General features: G+C 38.9%; 1 protein-coding gene across 1 annotated transcript; it reads right to left on the bottom strand.

Moving 5' to 3' along the window:
• Window positions 1-1,267: 1,267 nt before the first annotated feature.
• Window positions 1,268-14,463, bottom strand: LOC149289842 (arylsulfatase H-like). Its single transcript, XM_089490287.1, has 11 exons — window positions 14,372-14,463; window positions 13,465-13,586; window positions 12,584-12,709; window positions 8,601-9,024; window positions 7,914-8,050; window positions 7,343-7,477; window positions 6,856-7,018; window positions 6,105-6,226; window positions 5,546-5,889; window positions 3,141-3,182; window positions 1,268-1,690 (listed from the first exon to the last, which is right to left on the bottom strand). Exons 1-11 carry the CDS (start codon window positions 14,455-14,457, stop codon window positions 1,268-1,270), a joined length of 2,124 nt encoding a protein of 707 aa, XP_089346413.1. The 5' UTR covers window positions 14,458-14,463.
• Window positions 14,464-19,782: the final 5,319 nt, after the last annotated feature.

A 19,782-nucleotide genomic window follows, 5' to 3' on the forward strand; every position in this document is an offset into this window, starting at 1 on the left:
AGGATACCAAGAAAGGTTAAAGGATCTTAACATATATAGCCTGGAAGAAAGAACAAGAGGACATAGTCCTAAGCTAGAGGGGTAAATGGTAACATTACTTTACTGAAAGGGTTGTGGAAGCATGTAATAGCCTTCCAGCAGTAATACACTGAAGGTGTTTAAACATGCATGGGATAAGCTAGATATAAGATAAGGCCAAGGACTAAGGGAAGTATTGAGATGTTGAGCAGACCGGATGGGCCGAATGGCTCTTATCTGCCGTCACTTTCCATGTTTCAACAACGATTTCTTAGTTGAAATTCTGTATAGTAGCAGATATTGAGTTATGTATTCCAAGTTTGAAACGTATCCCTGTTACCATGCCAACTAACAACATTTCTGTTGATTGGATAATGCTTTGGGTTGCTATAATGATAACATTTAAGTGCACCTAAATCACTTTTATATACACAAAGACTGCATTGCTAGGCTAGGCTGTAATAAAACTGAATTATTTCATTGTTAGATTAGCGTAACCGCTTTTAAATATTTGCTATTTAGCAATACTTTTTCGATGCGGATAAAGAAACAACCTTCCGTATAAACCATATTGCTTACCTTCCGCTTCTTGATAATATCATATTTCCACGGGGAAAAAACAACAACTCGAAAATGAACAACTAACTATTAATAAACTGAACCGGTCTTGAGTTTATAAAGGCTTGGAAAGAGTCCATCTACCTAGCCTGAGGGTGATGGGAGGTGAAGTTAAACATCACATGTTGCAATGTACTCTCTGTAGCATGTGCTTATAAAACCCTGGTGATAAACAGCCGTGCTTTTATAACGAAAGCATTTATCCTCCTTAATGCAGTATTATTATTAATAATTATTATTATTATTAATGAAGCAATTATATATTTTCAAGTAGCACCGATTCCCCTTTATGATACTAGAGCCAGAAGAATCAGTGCATCCAAATTAACCTGAGACAAGAAACATCATATTTATGTCCAGCAGACAACTCATGGACATTTATACCACCCGGTTTCCTCAGTGACATTTCCTGTCACTGATAATAAATCACTTTTGGCAACATCAATGTGGGATACAATGTGTCTGATGGAACAAAAGAGTCAATATTTTAAAACACAACTCTTTTGCTGCCTTTTAGGGTATTTTTCGGAATCACAATGGTAAATTCAGACCCTCCCAACCGATACAACTCTTATAAATCTCTTTACCCCCCACCATCAAGGCATCCTAGTGTAAAAAAACAATCATGTCCTTACATGAAAGGCTTCATCTCATTAACGAGAGAACGAGCTACGTTTGCAAAGCCATTAGTTCTACTTATTGATAAAACACATATTATTCCAGTCTGAAATATGCCAAGATAGAACATAGAATCCTCAAATTTGATATCACATAAGAACCATTCGAACGATCTAGTCTGCACAGCAGGACACAAGACTAAAAGCAGGGGCAGTTCATGGAAATCCAGGGCAGTTGGCAGGTATGATCTGACCTTCAGGAACATGTCGTTAGTAGCATAAACACGATCATAGTTACAATACATAGTCACACTATCAGAGTCAGATTTCAAGCCCACGTAACAAGTGTGCAGATAATTAAAGTAGCACAACATGCAAGCCATATCTGAGACCTGAAGCATGACACATGCATTTTGTACACAGACCCACACCAGGCACTGACAGAGTTAACAAGAACTCGAAAAAAGTTTGGACAGATACACACATTTTCATTGTGCATGCTCGTTCCCTTCCGCCTCTCTTCACACTTCCTGTATTATTCTCCCCAGCCCTTTGGTTCGTTCATTAATGTCAGCTGCCCTAAACCAGAATGATGTTTACACCTATTTTATGAGTTCTTTCACGTTACACAATCATCACCCTCCCCAATAGTTCAGGAGGTCAGCAGGAGTCCTCACTTTCTCCTGTACTAAGTATCCTTGTGTAATACGGAGCAGTTAGAGAGTACCTGAAACTATTTATGGTATTATTATTATTATTAATATATATAATTAGAATTTTTTGTAACATTTATTACTTCTAGACATCTCACGGGCTTAAGCTCATGATGCAAATGTTTCGGTCATAAGAACCCACAAGGGAGTTTGTTCAATGATAGAACATACAGGTACATACAATATACAAGGCAGACTGAACCACACAATATATAAATATATATAGATATATATTATAGCGACATATTAACCAAGTAAAGGCAGGCATAGCGTGTGTGCAGTCAATAACTGAAAGAGTACATCTGAGATATCAGTTAATCAATAATAGATTGAAATACATGCACAAAGAAGCAACAATAAGAAAACAGCAAATACATTACAACAGTACCAAGGGCATAAGAAAGTAGTATTGCGGTAGGAATGATGCCTAGACATCTAGACATGTGGGGGGCAAAATTGATCAGCTATTGATAATCTGACAGTGACCTGTTCCCCCAGTATCAAGCGGCTCCCTTGAAAGCACGTGTCCTTTAGGGTGACCACATTTTTTTTTCTGCCATTCAAGGACACACTATGAAGCAGATGAGATCACACACAGATGTATATATGTATATATATATACCGTATTGGCTCGAATATAGGCCGCACTTTTTCCCCCCACTTTAAGTCTTTAAAGTGGGGGTGCGGCCTATATTCGGGGTCTAGCGCCCGATGCCCGGGACATGCAGTTCCGGGGCGCCGGGCAGGCAGCGGGGTTAGGATACAGATCCCCCGCAGCGGTGCAGGGGACATGCATCCTACTCTCTGATACGCTCAGACAGCCTCCCCTGCCAGCACTTCCCACGGGGGGGGGGTGCCGGCACGGGAGGTTGTCTAAGCGCATCGTGCGGATGGTCACCGGCTGCAGAGGCTGTTTACCCGCATCGCCACAGCCGGTGACCGTCCGCACGATGCGTTTTACCTCTGCCCCCAAGACTTACCAGAGGAGACTCCCGGGTGTCTTGCGGGGCCGGCGGGGGACATCTACGCAATACGCGTATACAACTTCCGGTTCCGGCACATCTGCTGAGTGCCGGCACCGGAAGTTGTATACGCGTATTGGGGAGGACAGTGGCAGCATATCTCGGGGGGGGGGGAAGGAGGACAGTGGCAGCATATTTCGGGGGGGGGGGACAGTGGCAGCATATCTCGGGGGGGGGGACAGTGGCAGCATATCTTGGGGGGGGGAGACAGAGTGGCAGCATGTTTTTTTGGTGCTTTTTTAAAGAAAATAACTTTTTCTTTAAAAAAGCACCAAACTTTTAGGGTGCGGCCTATATACGGGGGCGGCCTATATCTGAGCCAATACGGTATATATATATATATAAAAATTTGGTTACCCTAAAGGACGCGTGATTCACATATGCACACCGTCACATACACATAAAAAAACATATTATATTATATATATATAATATATACACCCTGATTCACGTATACTATTATATATTAATTGAGAAGCCTTGGAAACCATGTTGATTTCAGATGTAATAATATACATAAACTCATTACAGACATGAGTAGATATAGAATGTTAACCCCTCTAATACCAGGCATGAGCACATTCAGAGAATTAACTCCTCTATTGCCAGACATTACACACACAGTCATGACAAACACAGTGACAAACAGTCACACAGACAACACCGTGACAAACACAGTCACACAAACACTGTGACAAACAGGAGTTGAGAAGTCTCTTCTGATTGGCTGAGACCTCCTTCACTCAGAGGCATTCCCCCGGATTGAGGCTGGGACTGTCCTGGGCTACCCGGGACATGTGGTCACCCTAGTGTCTTTAACATTAGACACCAGGCGTCTTCAATGGAACACTCTGTGTGAGTTCCTGGAAAAAGTTGGAGCCCAGATGGGGCCTACTTTAATGCATACGGTTCCTCTCCTGCAGCAAAGGTATTTACAGAAACACATTTTGGACTTAGGATAACAAAGTGATAGCAGTTTTTTGCTTCCTATGAATCCAAGCTCCCTTTGTAGCCACATGTTACAGTCAGTAAGAGTGAAAGCTACATGTCCCTCTGCTTGTAGGGAAAACGCAAGGATCAGGGTTACTGTGTCAGGATCCCCCAGCCAGAAAGCTGCAGCTACAGTAAAAGATAATCTGCAGATAGGTCCTTGGATTTGTGTTTTATGGGAAGTCAGAAGATATTCATGTATGTATACATGTGGTTGTGCCTATTAGGTATATCTGTGTACGTATGCATGTGTGGCCATTATGCATTTGTGTAGTGGTCAGACCCATTGCTAATAGGTGTATAGAATTGAGCAGATAGGCAGCCATCTCCATAGACAACCATTTGCAGTAGAATCAATGATACTGAAGAGCTCACTTACTTTAAACGTGGCAGTGTCATAGGATGCCACAAGTCCATTTGGGAAATTTCTGCCCTCTTAGATCTGTCCCTGTGCACTGTAAATGCTATTAGTGTGAAGTAGAAGTGTCTAGGAGTAACAAATGCTTAGCCGTAAAGCAATAGATCATGCACGCTCATAGGACGGTGCCACTGCGCGTTGAAGCGTGTAGCGTGTAAAAATCCCGCTCTCTGAAGCATTCGCTCGCTGGAGATTTCCAAACTCTCTAGAAGCAACATCAACGCAAGCCTTGTGTTTCGGGAGTTTCCATGGCTGAGCAGCTGTCCCCAAGACCAAAAGTCCCAATGGTGAGCGTGGGCTGGAATGGAGTAAAGCACAACTCACCTGGAATCTGGAGCAGTGGAAACATGTTATCTGGAAGTCTAATGGACAAATCTGTGTTTGGTGGATGCCAGAAGAACGCTACGCACCAGAATGCAAAGTGACTACTGCAAAGTTTGATGGAGGAGGATAATGGTATGGCTGGGGCTATCTGTCAGAGTTTGGGCTAGGCCCCTTAGTTCCAGCGAAGGGTAATGTTAATGCTACAGCATACAAATACAGTTTGGACAATCGCATGCTTCCAAATTTGTGGCACCAGTTTTGGAAGGCCTTTTTTATCCCAGCATTACTGTGTCCCTGTGCACAAATCAAGGTCTGTAAAGGTATGGTTTGATGAGTTTTGTGTGAAGGAACTTCAGTGGCATCCATTTTCGAAGATGGAAAAACTGATCCCCTTTCCAGTTAATCTCAAACCCAATGCAAACTACGCAACATGTACTACTACATTCTAAGGGTTATCTTAACACTGTTTTATGGACTAATAGTATGTCCATACGGTCCTGAATAGGTTGATTACTGCAAGTTGTTACCATTATTTTGTTATACATTATCCAAAAACATTTCCACAAATTATTAGTCCAGCCAATTCAATGAAACCATATGTAAACCTCATTTTCACATGGTTCTAAAACATTGCAAATCATAGATAAATCTAGTTTATCTAGTTACATATATTATTAGTTGTTTTTATATAGCGCCATCAAATTCCATAGCGCTGCCCAATGGGTACACAGGATATAACAAGTAGTATGTAACATAACAATTTGACTTACAGAAACAACAGGTGAGTAGGGCCCTGCTCAAATGAATTTACAATCTAGAAAGTTAATCTTCTTTATCACATGAACAAAATGGAAATGTCCCACAGCATACTTGCATTCCAGGTGTCCATCTGTTTTTTGACCCATACAGCTGCCGAGGGACTGAGTTCATAGTTAAATTATGGTTTGTTACAGCTTGTTGTATGGTTTGGAGCACACTACTATACAGTGTAGATTCGTGTGACAGAGGATATTCCTCTGACGGGTCATTGGAAAGATTAAAAAGTAGTGGAGGAACATGGTGAATAACTGTATCACCAGAACATGGACATAATTTTTCCTTAGGACACGTCCCTGATCCTTCTGGACTGAATTTTGGTGAAAAGAAGTGGACCTTCCAAACGGTGTTACCTAAAAAGTAAAAAAAATAAATAAAAACAAGCATTGTAAAGCTAAACTGGTGTCGGTGGTTAAAAATAAACTATTGGGAGTAGTGGATTATAGACTGCAACTACAGTTTAGGAACCAATATCAGAGACAATCTATATATTTACCACCTATAGTTTTCTAAGTACAATATATTTTGCCATAAAGCAATGATGCTGTGTGTTTACTGAAATACTTACTGTTTACTTCATGCCACCGCACAGCATGCAAGTACTCCCAACAATAATGGAACATGAAATCATGATGTTGCTTGGTAGTCAGCCCTTGCATCAGTGGCATTAGATCCTTGCCATCAATTACCCTAATACAAGGATAATAAATGTTTGTATATAGACAATATTTAATACCAACGTTAAATATTAAAACATAAACCATACTGTTAATGTTTTGCTAGCAATACATAAAAATTGAATAGGTATAAATTTGTTAATTTAACTTAAAGTCTTAACACACAATGTGTTGGAAGTTCAGTTGCCTAGGAAGAGGTGTTTTGACTCAGAATGCCAATATGGTCAACTTGAACAAAGCATACAATCAATGCATGTGACATAATCAGATGTTCGGTGCAACTCAACTATAGTAGAGTTAGAACTGATGGCAACATTTAATGATTCTTAGATGATTCTCTATCTATGAGCTTATATAGCACATAACCAGGGTATAATCCCTGCTACAACTTGTCTCTGTAATTGACGTCAACAGACCTGCACTTGTAAATGTGCTATAGATTTATTCATGTGGTTTACTTTCTACAACATGTTTTTAATCAGAAAAATAATAATGATATTAACCATAGTATTTATCAATAGATTCACACAATATTTCGGAAGGGTATTGAACTAATGAATCACATTTCATTACCTCCTGACAACCTAAATAAATAGAGTATGCATAATGTTCAAGCCAACAAATATTAAGTGTATTCCTCACCTGTCTTTTGGTAACCTGCCTCCTCCGAGCGTTATGACTGTTGTGAATATATCCATAAGACTAGTAGGTTGGTCTACAGTAGTGTTAGATGGCAGTACACCGGGCCACCGAAATATCCCTGGCACCCGTATCCCACCTTCCAGGCCTCCCATGCCTTTTCCACCTATAATGTACAGGCCAACGTAAACATGATCAATATGTACAATGGTGTGAAAATGTGTTATGCATGAGAGAGAGAGCACGCGAAGGGAGGAGAGAGAGAGACAGAGAGAGAGGGAAGAGATAGATAGAAGCACAAAAAAAACAAAAGATAAGGCACACATAAGAAAGACACCCACAAGAAACAGCTGAGAAACATCGAAGCAGTATACAAATAACTAAGGAAGTGCAGCAGTAGTAAGACACATATGACTAAAACAGAATTCTATATAGTTGCCTTTTATGTGTGTTTTCAAACTGTTATATTGCTTCCCTATAATGCACGCACCTCTGTAAATTCCATTACTTCCTCTTAAATCATAATCTGGTTCCATCCCTTGCAAAAATGCTCCATTGTCGGACGTAAAGTAGGTAAGGGTATTGTTCGCCAAACCTTCCTGATCAATAACATCCAATATTTCACCTAAAATAATTAACAAATTAATTTAAAAAAAGAGGCTTGTTAGGTTTGACAAGATGGATGCACAACTTGGCATATCATGGTCCCTCATTTTTTGACAGCCAAAAATTAGGATTACTGCGAACTGCTAAAGTACATATACTTATGGGAGATTCATCTTAAATCTTTCAAGTTTTAAGGCAATATGTCATAGGGACAGCAAATGTTCCCTTTAACAAGCCACCAGAATATGCTAACATGTACAAAGGAAAGCCAGCGAGAATCACATTTCCCTCATACAATGTTCCAGTCCCCCGTTCCAGCTTTTCCCAGCAACTGTCCGAATTGTTCCAACCAAATGGCAACTTTTGGCAAGTTTATTTGACCAATGTTGGTACACCTCAAAATAATACTTAAATCTTTAGTATTATTTTATTTTGGTAAAATACAGATCCCTTACCAACCATCCAGTCCATCTCTTGAATATTATCTCCATATAATTTATGCCTGCTTGTTCCTCTAAATTTTTCAGTGGTAAAAAAAGGAGCGTGGATATGTAGAAAACTAACAAGGAGAAGAAAAGGACCGTCTCTATTCCTGAAATTTTTTAAAAAAACAAAACATATTTCGTTAGCTTTCCTTGTTATGAGTCTTAGGGTGGATTGTAGTATTCACGTAATCCACTCTTGTATGCTTACTTCCTAATGTAATGTAACCAAGATGCTACAGCATTTCTTCATAATCAAGTCCTTTTATTTTAGAAGACAATGCTGAATCTAAAACAAGACCAAGGACTTATTAAGGCTTGGGTCTACATCAGGAAAAGCATGCAGATGGTTCTTATCTATGGTCAAACTGCTTCTGTTGATATTTTTTACAAATACATTGTACAAAGGAAACTATTAGCAATTGTCTATATTAAGATATACATTTCCCTAATGTTTTCTGATCTGGCAACGGGGTGAGCGATGCACATGCCTACAATCATCTCTGTCAAATGCTATACATGTGTAGATGTCCAAACCTACCTGGCGCCAATATTTATAGTTTTATAGAACTAGTAGTAAATTGTTTACCACAACAATTACATGGACATTTTGTTCCCTATAAAGAAAACCCCTATCATTGTGTGGCATTTCTGTTTTACCTTTCGATGAATGCCTTGGCTTCTTCTGTCACATGAGCTGCCATCATTTCTAGATTCATAGGCTGTCCAATGATTTCAAAGTTCCTCATTAAGATGCAGTTCCAGTTTCTATAGAAGTGGTAAGCCATGTACCAGTAGGAAAAAAAAGACAATCCAAAAGCAAAGAAAAAAATAATAACTTTCCATGGAACAGAAAGTAAATTCATTAGCTTACCAGCTACTATGGTAGCCAGTGTGAGAGCAAACAACTGTGCGTAAAACCACAATTGTTTTTTAAATGCGACATGAATCTCACTAGGTATAGATTCTTGGCAATCATTGACAAGTGTAAAAGGAGAACCATAAAAATAATCAAAGCCATGATTTAAAGGATGGTGACAAAAGTCAGTCCTGGAGTCACAGTTTAATCCGAGGTGCCATTTACCTGTTTTGAATGAAACAGAGAGGAAAAACAGGGTTGTAGTCAGGCTTCTTACTTCGGTTGTTTTTTAAAAATGTGTCTCATGAAACAGTTTAGGAAGGATTCATAAGCATTTGGTGTTTGGGTATCTCTGTGTTAATGTAAAGCCCTAAGTAGAGATGTCTACGGCATATGACCTGTGAAATATTTGTTTTTACTTGTGCTCAAAGCAGCCAATGAGTGTCAGGAATGTGCCCCCCCCAGTAAAATAAATGTAACGGCTTTCTTAGCATGCACAGTGGTATCTTTTTAGACCTTTCCAGAGCATTCCTTCAGCCAACACTGGAGATGACGGGCAGTAAGCATCACGTGTCAGGAGATGTGTTGGGTCAAACATATCTCATGCACAGGAGATAGCAGGGGAGTTCAATCACAAATGCATATGGAGTGTTTGTAGTATCTCGCAATGCATTTGCAAGAGACATACCACAAATTGCTTATGATGGCTGACATGTCCCTTTAATGGGTTCTCATGAATTCATCAGGCATCAATGGAAGACTTCTTAAACCTTATACCTATGTATACACTATATAACCAAATGTATATGGATACCTGAACCATCACAACTAAATGAGAATCCCGAGCCAAATCTATGGGCATTAATATGGAGTTACTCCTCTTTGTGGCTATAAAAACCTCCATTCTTTTGGGAAGGCTTTCCACAAACATTTGAGTGTGTCTAGTGGAATTTGTGCTTGTTATATATTGTATATCAAGAGATTATCCTCTCAACTTTATTTATAATGTCTTCACACAGTCCCAAGGACTGTCCTATACCACTGCACACATAATCAGTTGGATATGGATCATACCAACTGAAACTCGATTTCACACATTTCCCTTTTCTTTTTAAACACAAAACTTAACACCCCCCAACTTATCGGTACTTCTGACTCCCGGTGTGTTGTCCGGGCAGCGTGTAGACGTCTACGCGATTCGCGTAGACAACTTTCGCTGCAGCCAGAAGAAGGTGCGGTTAGCAGCAGGGGTTGTCTGCGTCCATCGCGCAGACCTTCCCCGACTGTCAAAGAGAATTCCCCGCACCGGGGCAAGACAGGTTTTGGCATGCATAAAAGAGTTTTGATTCAAGGGAGGAGGATATTATCTTGGCTCTTTACAGGTCATTGGTAAGACCTCACCTTGAATACGCGGTACAATTCTGGGCACCGGTCCTTAAAAAGGACATTATGGAATTTAAAAAAGTGCAAACGAGGGCTACGAAATTAATAAGGGGATTGGGAGATACTAGTTATGAAGAGAGACTAAAAAAGTTAAAATTATATACACTGGAAAAACGGCGTCTCAGAGGGGATATGATAACATTATATAAATATATGCAGGGCCAATATAAAGAGCTCTTCAGTGACCTGTTCATTAACAGAAATATACAAAGAACAAGAGGTCACCCTCTGAGATTGGAAGAGCACAGGTTTCATAGACGACAAAGGAAGGGATTCTTTACAGTGAGGACAATAAAGGTATGGAATTCACTGCCAAGGGAGGTGGTGTTATCCAGTACATTAGATACCTTCAAAAGGGGTCTCGATATTTTCCTAGAAAGGCATGACATACAGGGATATAAATAGAATAACATTAATATTTTAGAGCTTCTTGATCCAAGGAGAAATACAATTGCCTCTTGGAGTCAAGAAGGAATTTTTTTCCCCTGATGGCAGAATTCGAAGTATCTTAATTAGGGTTTTTTTTAGCCTTCGTTTGGATCAAGAATAGGCAGGTTAGGTAGAAGGGTTGAACTTGATGGATTTAGGTTTCAACCTTATGAACTATGTAACTATATTCTTAACAGAAAACTGTCAAATATTTACTTTGGCTTGTGTAATTGTGATATTCCTTCAATAATCCCCTTGTGGAAAAATTATTATACCCATATTCTTATCAAAAACAGATCAAACATAATCTTGGCACGTGAAACCATGATATTCCTTCTATAATCCCCATGGACAAAAATAAATATACTCGTATTCTGATCAGAAACAAGATTAATTTGTTACCTGGCTTTTGTACCCATGATATTTCAACCATAATCCCCTTGTACAAAAACAAATATACCCGTATTCTTATCAGAGACAGGTCAGATATATTACTTAGCATATGTCTAATCCCCATGTAGAAAAATAATTATAGCCATATTCTTAACAGAAATATGTCAAATATTTACCTCGGCATGTGTAATTGTGATATTCCTCCCACAATCCTCTTGTACAAAAATAATTATACTCATATTCCTAACAGCAATAGACTAAATATGTTATTTGGCACATTAAACCATAATATTCCACCCATAATCCCTATGTTGAAAAATAATTATACCTATATTCATTTCAGAAACAGGTAAAGTATAATTTGGGATGTGCAACCATGATATTTCAAACATAATCCCCATGTATAAAAATATTTATACCCTTGTTTACATTAGAAACAGGTCAACTAATTAAATAATTATACCCATCTTCACATAAAAAAGGACAAATGTGTTACTTGGCATGTGCAACCCTGCCATTCCACCCATAATCCCTTGTAAACTAATAATTATAGCCATGTTTCCATCAGGGAAATGTCAAATAAATTGCTTGGCACGCGTAACCATGATATTCCACACTGTAGGAAAATAATTATCACCAGATTCTTATCAGAAACAGGTCAGATGTGTTCCTTGGCACATGATACCATGATATTCCACCCACAATGCCATGTAAGAGAATAATTATCACCAGATTCTTATCAGAAACAGGTCAGATGTGTTCCTGTATGATATTCCACCGACAATCCCCATATTTAAAAAATATATTCCCAGGTTCCAATCAAAACCAGGTAAAATGTGGTGTTTGCACATACATTTAGTATATTAAATCAGTAATCTAGCCCTAATTTTTCTATTATGTCTATAGAATTTACTATGATTCCATAATACAACTGTATATATATCAGCAAGTGAATAGTTAAACATTTGCAGCTTCTTTTTGCAACTTAGTATCAAACCATTACCATGTATGTGTGTAAAAAGTGTACTGACCCCTACTGGTAGTTCTGAACATTGCAGCCAATCATCCCATCATCCCAATATGCTGATAGTATATCCAGTCCCAGTGTTTCCTTTTGAATCTGTGTTATAGTTTACGCATACAGTATACATATATAAAGTATATATACAGATACTGTTTGTCAAATATTCACTGAGATTTCCATGTTGAACTCTAAATAGACATGTCTGTATTAACACTGTTGTAGACACTGTTGTCAACAAGCATTCCTGACAACAAAACCAGCAACTGTAACATAACAGAATTCAGGAAATTAGTTGAATATAAATAAATAAATATTATTATATTATATTATATATATTATTATTATATTAAATTATAAATAAAAATAATATATTTTAGAAGATTATGCCCCCACCTCAAAATCCATTTTAGTTATGGATTAAAATTGTATACATATTACCCCCCCCCCCCAAATCTTTTAGCAGGCATTAAAAACTGTCTGCAAATATAAACACACCTATAATGCCAGTGGCATAACCTTGTTCTTTCAATATTTTGGGAAAAGTTGTTTCATTTGCTGGGAGTCCTCCAGATGCAGAAGTCCAAATCAGGACAGAATAGCCCCCACCATGGCCAGTCATCCCTTAAAAAAAAAAAAAAAAAATTATAGAAAAGTGTGATTTAAATAAAATAAAAAAAACCCACACATTTTGCTGCTCCCAGACTAGTAATTCACCAGGTAATACAGGGTTAAGTGTTACACAAAAGTATTCTTTTCATCAGCTACAACAGAACTGATTTATGAAGCCCTTCATTATCAGGAACCAGCAAAACCTGCCGTCATGAATATTAAAAGAAAATGATTTTACATTTTAAACATGGAATGCATTTGTCAAGCTTGAGCACAATTCCTGTTATATATACACAGGGAAATGCTGGTGCAAAGTGTTGAAACTGGTGCAATCGTCATGGTAACAAGCATTATACAAACAAAATACAACTGATTGCCTTTGCTCAATTTCAATGAAAACTCCCAAATAATTGATGAGCCGAAAACCAAAAGAGGTGACCTACAATCCGGGGTGACCTTTGATGACTTATGGCACCACAACTGGGTAAGTGACGTAACACGGATTTACAAGACCTGCAAAAATGTTTCCCCATATAAGACAAAAATGTCTAGAGGTCACAGTAATTTTAACGGTTTGCTATAATGCACAGGGCTCACTTTGCTGTTACAGTTTAACACGGCCATTAGGTAAAAGTTCACAATAGGTAACTAATCTGCGAGGAAAATGAATGTTTCTTGAACTCTGCTCGTTCTAGAAACATAGAATTTAACATAGAACCATTAGACCCATCTAGACAGACATAAGGACTTAAAAGTTTTAAAGCAACCTGATCGTATAGGGTATCTTCCAGTTAAAAAGGCCGCTCTGCTTGGTGTACACACTGATGCCGCAGATATGTGCTGTGTAAGCTTTACACCCTCCAATGCCAATCTGTCAATGTTTGGAGTCCTGGAAACACAGAGAATACACATAGATGCATACAAAAAAACAAAGTCCATATGTGAATGCTTTAAATCAAAATTTGATAGTATATATGTTTTTTTATAAATCTGTGAATAGCGTCATTGTTAACTGCCCTTCAGCTGGACAAAAATAAATCCAACAAAACCCTGTTCTAAGCTTTGGTTCTAAGGTTCTGAGTTTGACACAACGTATGGTAATTTAATTGTTACATCTCCATTCATGGTCTTGATTTTGCGCATTTTTTTTTATTTTTACGGGTTTATTTATATAGCGCCATCATATTCCATAGTGCTGTCTCATGGAATATGATGGCCCTATAGTAATCCCTATATAAACATATATATATTTGTTTAGTTTCCTGCCCTCATAAACCATTGATCTCTCAAAGACAGGAATGGATTGAAGATTAAAATCAACCTTGACCTTAAATTCACCTTAAGATAGCGGCTGATAAATGGCAATACAAATGCAACTGCTTGTATCCCAGGACAAGGACAAGAAAGGCCACACACATGGTCAAAGGGGTACATGGAAGGCCCCATTGGGCACCATCAATATTGGTCCTTCAGTATTACCAAAGGTGGATGTTTTAAGATCTCCTCAGATGGAATGAATCCTTCAAACTAGATGAAAATATTATAGATCTTCCACTATGGAGGAAAGGAGAACGTACTAGTATATTTTTATCCAAAGGAGCATAAAGGCTCCTTTTAGCAGCTTTTATCATACAACAATATTACAAAATAGCTGTGGAAGTACAAAAACATTACCTTATTGTAGTATTTCCAAAACAACCAATGTCACCAATGCCAAGATCATCTGCCAGGAAGAGAACAATATTTGGCTTTGCTTTCATTCCACTAACTGCAAGGGTCAAAAACTGCAGGACTAATACTGAATAAAGCGATATAGGTGTCCTGAAAAAAGAAAATGTTTTAGGTATTAAAAACAAAAATAATAAAAAAACTTTATTAAGGTAAGCACTGGTAAATTAGTTAGTTATCTTTTGCTAAAAAGAAAGCAAGTCCAAAGGTCGCTTTAGTAGAATGAGATATGTTTAAACTTTGCCCCATATATATCTTGTTATTAAATCTCTAGGATCATCAGATGGAGTATTCTGTTAACACATTACTACATTTCCAGAATAAAAAAAATTTACCTTTCACAGAATTTTAAATTGCTTTTAACCCCATCGACAACATAGCCACAGGCATCCGGCAAGAAGAGGGTAATTGGATGATTTCCAAAGTATTGGGACATACTTTTGATGTCATCATTGGTAATAATGAACAGGAAAATGAACTAAATTTATGAATCTGAATACTTCAATATTTGTATTTTTTAACAGTTGTGAACTGATTTATATATTTTTAACTATAGCAGCATCAGGATAACCCCAGAAGCTGGAGTTGTATTTATGCAGCTATTACAGTAGGAGCCTTTTGGGGGGGTTTTGTTAAAAGGTTATTTACTTAAAACTAAAACATAAATTCTTATTTAGATTTGCTGCTTAGTCCACATTATACTAACAGGTCACTTTTTCCCCCTATAGCCCGTGTGTGGGCAGCTGAATTAACCCTTTCCACTTAAGTAAATTCAGTATTTCATTTTAGAAACCTCTCTTTTATGAATAGATTGCACCCATCAGATGATAAAATCATATTAATGTGATATTTACTATTTTAGAAAAACAGATTATTTTATAAATGCCTTAATTAATAAAGTCATAGGACTTTATTAATTGAAAAAACACAAATCCACAATACACTTTGTTTAGGAGAAATCTGCAATGCTTTAAAAGTATGAACACGCCTTAAATACAGTGCACTAAATAAGAACTTGAAATGCAGTTAAGAATGTGTGTGTGTGTGTTTTTCTTTCTAAGAATCTGTTGAAACAGAATGAACATGGAAGTTAACTATACTTACATGATGAGATCACATAAACAGAGCTGCAGCACTAAAGGTTACTTCCTGGTTGGCTGGTGGGATTTATAGCTCGGCAAGTGAGTCTGTGGACTTACACTATAGGAGCACACAGCCAATCAGAAGAGCTGTAACTAATTATTTCATGCAGGCTAGCCAAGAGGAAGGCATGACTTGTTACTACATATATATGGTGGATACGTATACAACAGCTTTTCTGTCGCAGTGGTTAATGCTACACTATAAACACGATTTAACCCCTTAATGACAAAGCCCGTACGGGCTCAAAATGCATTGTTTTCAATGGGTTTAGGGACAGCCCATTGTCCTTAAGGGGTTAAACAAGATTTTGTATTGTGTCTGTCCAAATTTGTGCCCATTCAGCCAAAAGAGTATTTGTTAGGTCAAGCACTGATGTTCAGGCATAGGCACCAATGTTGCTCATGGTGGACATTTTCTGGGGTCTTTGGTGGATGATTTAATGATATTCTATGGACCTTTACAAACCTTGCCACGGACACTGATGTCCTTGTATGGACACTTTGCCTATCCCCGCTGATGTTGGATTAGATGCCCAAGCTCACAATCGGCTCTGTGCAGGCCACTCGAGTTCCTCCACACCAAACCCATCAAACCATGACTTTATGGACCTTGCTTTGTGCACTGGTCATGCTGGAATAGAAAAGGGCCTTCCCCAAACTGTTCTTAGCATCGTCTAAAATGCTGAAAGGGACATAACAAGACATTTTGGACAATGCTATGCTTCCAAGTTTGTGGGAACCGTTTGGAGAAGGCTATTTTCTATTTCAGCATGACTGTGCCCCAGTGTACAAAGCAAGGTCCATAAAGACATGGTTGGATGAGTTTGACATGAAAACAGTAGCTTATCTAAAGGGAGGCGTTCTTCCCTAGTTGCCACTCATCAGGGGAGTGCCTGGTGGCCTAACGCGGGCCAGCAGCTTACTGCTGTGGAGCTCGCACACTCTTTTCCCTCCCGGGTTCCTGCTTTCTCTGCACGGGAAATAGTTTCCTCACACAGTGCATGAGTGCCACAGAAGTAAGCTGCGGTACACGTTAGGCTGCCATCAGGCCTCAATAGAGGCCTGCGCGGCCCCAGTGATGCTCAGTAAGGGGGTGCGGGAGAGTGAATGAATGGATGAGTGAATGTGTGAATTAATGAATGAGTGTGTGAGTGTTTAGTAAATACATTTTTATTTACATATTTATTTATTTTTTGTTATGTGTGTAAACTTATATGTATGTATATATGTGTGTGTGTGTGTGTAAAACATTTAAGCAATCAATCAATACCATAGCAATCAAGGCTATAGTGTCAAATGTCAATACAGTAATACATCACCTTAACTCTAGCTGATCAACTTGCAACTCAGCAGGGACTGGGAAACCCTCAGAACAATCTTTTCGAAGAGTTGGTAGTTGCGGCCTTAGGTTTTTATAGCAGTTGTGGGGACTTTTCAGAATCTTCCAGGGGCGAGCGTCTTTACGCCATGGTGTTATCTCTAGGTGGCTTCTGTTCTGTGACGCAGGCTGGCCCTCTATCCTATGATGCTGGCCGGGCACCCTAAACAGAGGTCCTTCGCCATTTTGTTCTTATGCGCTTGGGCGTTTCCTTATGTATTCGGCACAATGATCTGTACATGTTGACACCTGAGATGACACCTAAGGTACAAGTTGTATAACTATACTTAACTAATTAGCCCTGTCGTAACTGGGCCCAGGAGTCATATAATTAAAATGCACTACACCCTCTCACCTAACATGGGAAAAAAATTCCACAGAAGCATTCCAAAATCTTATGGAAAGCTGGAAAGGGGAGCCCAACTATATGTTAATGTCAATGTATTTAGAATGGGACACTAATGGGTCAGATGTCCCAATACTTTTGTCCATAGTGTGTGTTTGGTATATATATATAATTGTTAGTTGCAGCCCTAATATATATAGATATAGATATTAGTAAAAAGTGTTCCGTAAAGATATCACACTGCTATTACCGTATTTGCTTGATTATAAGACGACCCTGATTATAAGACGACCCCCCAAAATCTGAATATTAACTTAGGAAAAAAAGAAAAAGCCTGAATATAAGACGACCCCAAAGGAAAAAAGTTTTACCAGTAAATGTTAATTCATGTAAACTATTTTTTTTAATAAAAGCTATGATTGAGAAAAAGATTTTTTTTGTTTTTATTTCTTGTATTTTCCAACCTGTCCCCCAGTTACGCACATCTGCCCCCAGGCTTGCCACTCCAATATGGCACTGTGGCCCATGATATGCCTTTTAACCCTCTATATGCCACTGTGCCCCATGGTATGCCTTTTGACCCCCTATGTGCCACTCTGCCTCCAGAAATGCCTTATACCCCTATATCCCATTCTGGCATTTAGGGGGTTAAAATGCATATTATGGGGCAGAGTGGCATATAGGGAGGTATAAGGCATTTCAGGAGGCAGAGTGGCATTAAGGGAGTTAAAAGGCATTGTATAGAGCACTCTGCCTCCAGAAATGCCTTATACCACTATATGCCACTCTGCCATTTAGGGGGTTAAAAGGCATATTATGGGGCAGAGTGGCATATAGGGAGGTATAAGGCATTTCAGGAGGCAGAGTGCTCTATTAAATGCCCCCTTAACGCCACTCCAGAAATGCCCTATGCCCCCATTTAACACACACACCCTATACCCCCATTTAACTAACTAACTAACACACACACACACACACACACTCTCCCCCCCCCCTTCCCCCGCTCTCCCCCCTCTTTTACCGGTGCTTCCAGCCGGGGCAGCGGGTTGACGTCGCCTTCTGCTGCAGCCAGAAGGAGGTGTGGCTAGCAGCGGGGGTTTGTATGCGTCCGTCGCGTATACTTTCCCCGGCTGTCAGAGATCAGAGTTCCCCGCACCGGTGCGGGGAACTCTGATCTCTGACAGTCGGGGAAGGTCTATGCGACGGACGCAGACAACCCCCGCTGCTAGCCACACCTCCTTCCGGCTGCAGCGGACGTTGTCTACGCGGATCGCGTAGACGTCAACCCGCTGCCCCGGCAACACAGCAGGAAGCACCGGTAAGTGTGTGTATGATGGGGGGGGGGAGTCGGGTGAGACAGGAGGATCCAGGTCCCCTGCAGCGGTGCGGGGGATCTGGATCTTAGTCTCCTAATCAGACCTCTATTTGAGGTCTGATTAGAAGACGATCCCGATTAGAAGACGAGGGGTATTTTTCAGAGCATTTGCTCTGAAAAAAACCTCGTCTTATAATCGAGCAAATACGGTATTTTAGTTTGCATGCAAGGAACCTATATATCCACTAGATGGCAGAAGCAGACAATGCATTAATTTGAAACACTTACATGATATATACATGTATGAGAATTTGTAGCCAAAGTAATAATTTGTGTGTATGCATATATGTAATCTACCAACACTAGTGATAACAGAAAGTTTTATGAACAAATTTGACATTTAAAAATTGAAAACAAGAAGAATTTTACTCTACTGCCGATTAGTATTGGTTTGGTTAGTATTTGTTTTGTTTTTTTGCTTGGTTTCCTCTGTATAGAAAGCGATCCTATAAAATATTGCCATGTGATTCCTCTGTACCCTCTGCAATATCAGGGAGAAGACTGTCCATGGTATCTTTGTCTTTTGTCTGTCAGCAGACAATGGAACAGCACTCATACCCAGTACCATAACATTAAAAAAGATTTTTAATGCCCAAATTTCCCTTACTTGTGACCCAGAAAATCTGTATTGTACCTGGGTTGGGTTTCCATTTTTCCCACTGCTTTTTGATACACCCAGTGCGATAAGGAAAGTTGGGCTATAGAGCTACTGAGATGAGTAGAAGGGTAAATGAGAATGAGAATAAAAGGAAAAAATATCTACTTAAAAAGAAAACAAAATAATAACACAAATATTAATAAGATATATGCAAAAATAACATGGATTGCCCCAGTCTGTCTGTATCTGATTTGGTAGCTTCAACTACTTTGGATCCCCAAATGAAAATATTTAGAAAGAGGCCCCTGAAATAGTATGGGTAGGAAAGTTATATTGCATTATATTGAATATTTTTGCTTAATTTATACCTGTGTTTAAATCATAGTTTATGTTTTGGGTTTTCCACTTTTTGTTGTTTTTCTCTTTAATTTTTTTAATACTTTTTAAAATAAAATATGATTTAATCTTAACTAGCATCAGTGGCAAAAGGTGGCACAATGAATATGTTGAGTTTCTGT

The sequence above is a fragment of the Sceloporus occidentalis genome, unplaced genomic scaffold (genome assembly GCF_023333645.1).
Source record: "Sceloporus occidentalis isolate IW3139 unplaced genomic scaffold, rSceOcc1.0.p SCAF_43, whole genome shotgun sequence".
Lineage (NCBI taxonomy): Eukaryota > Metazoa > Chordata > Lepidosauria > Squamata > Phrynosomatidae > Sceloporus > Sceloporus occidentalis.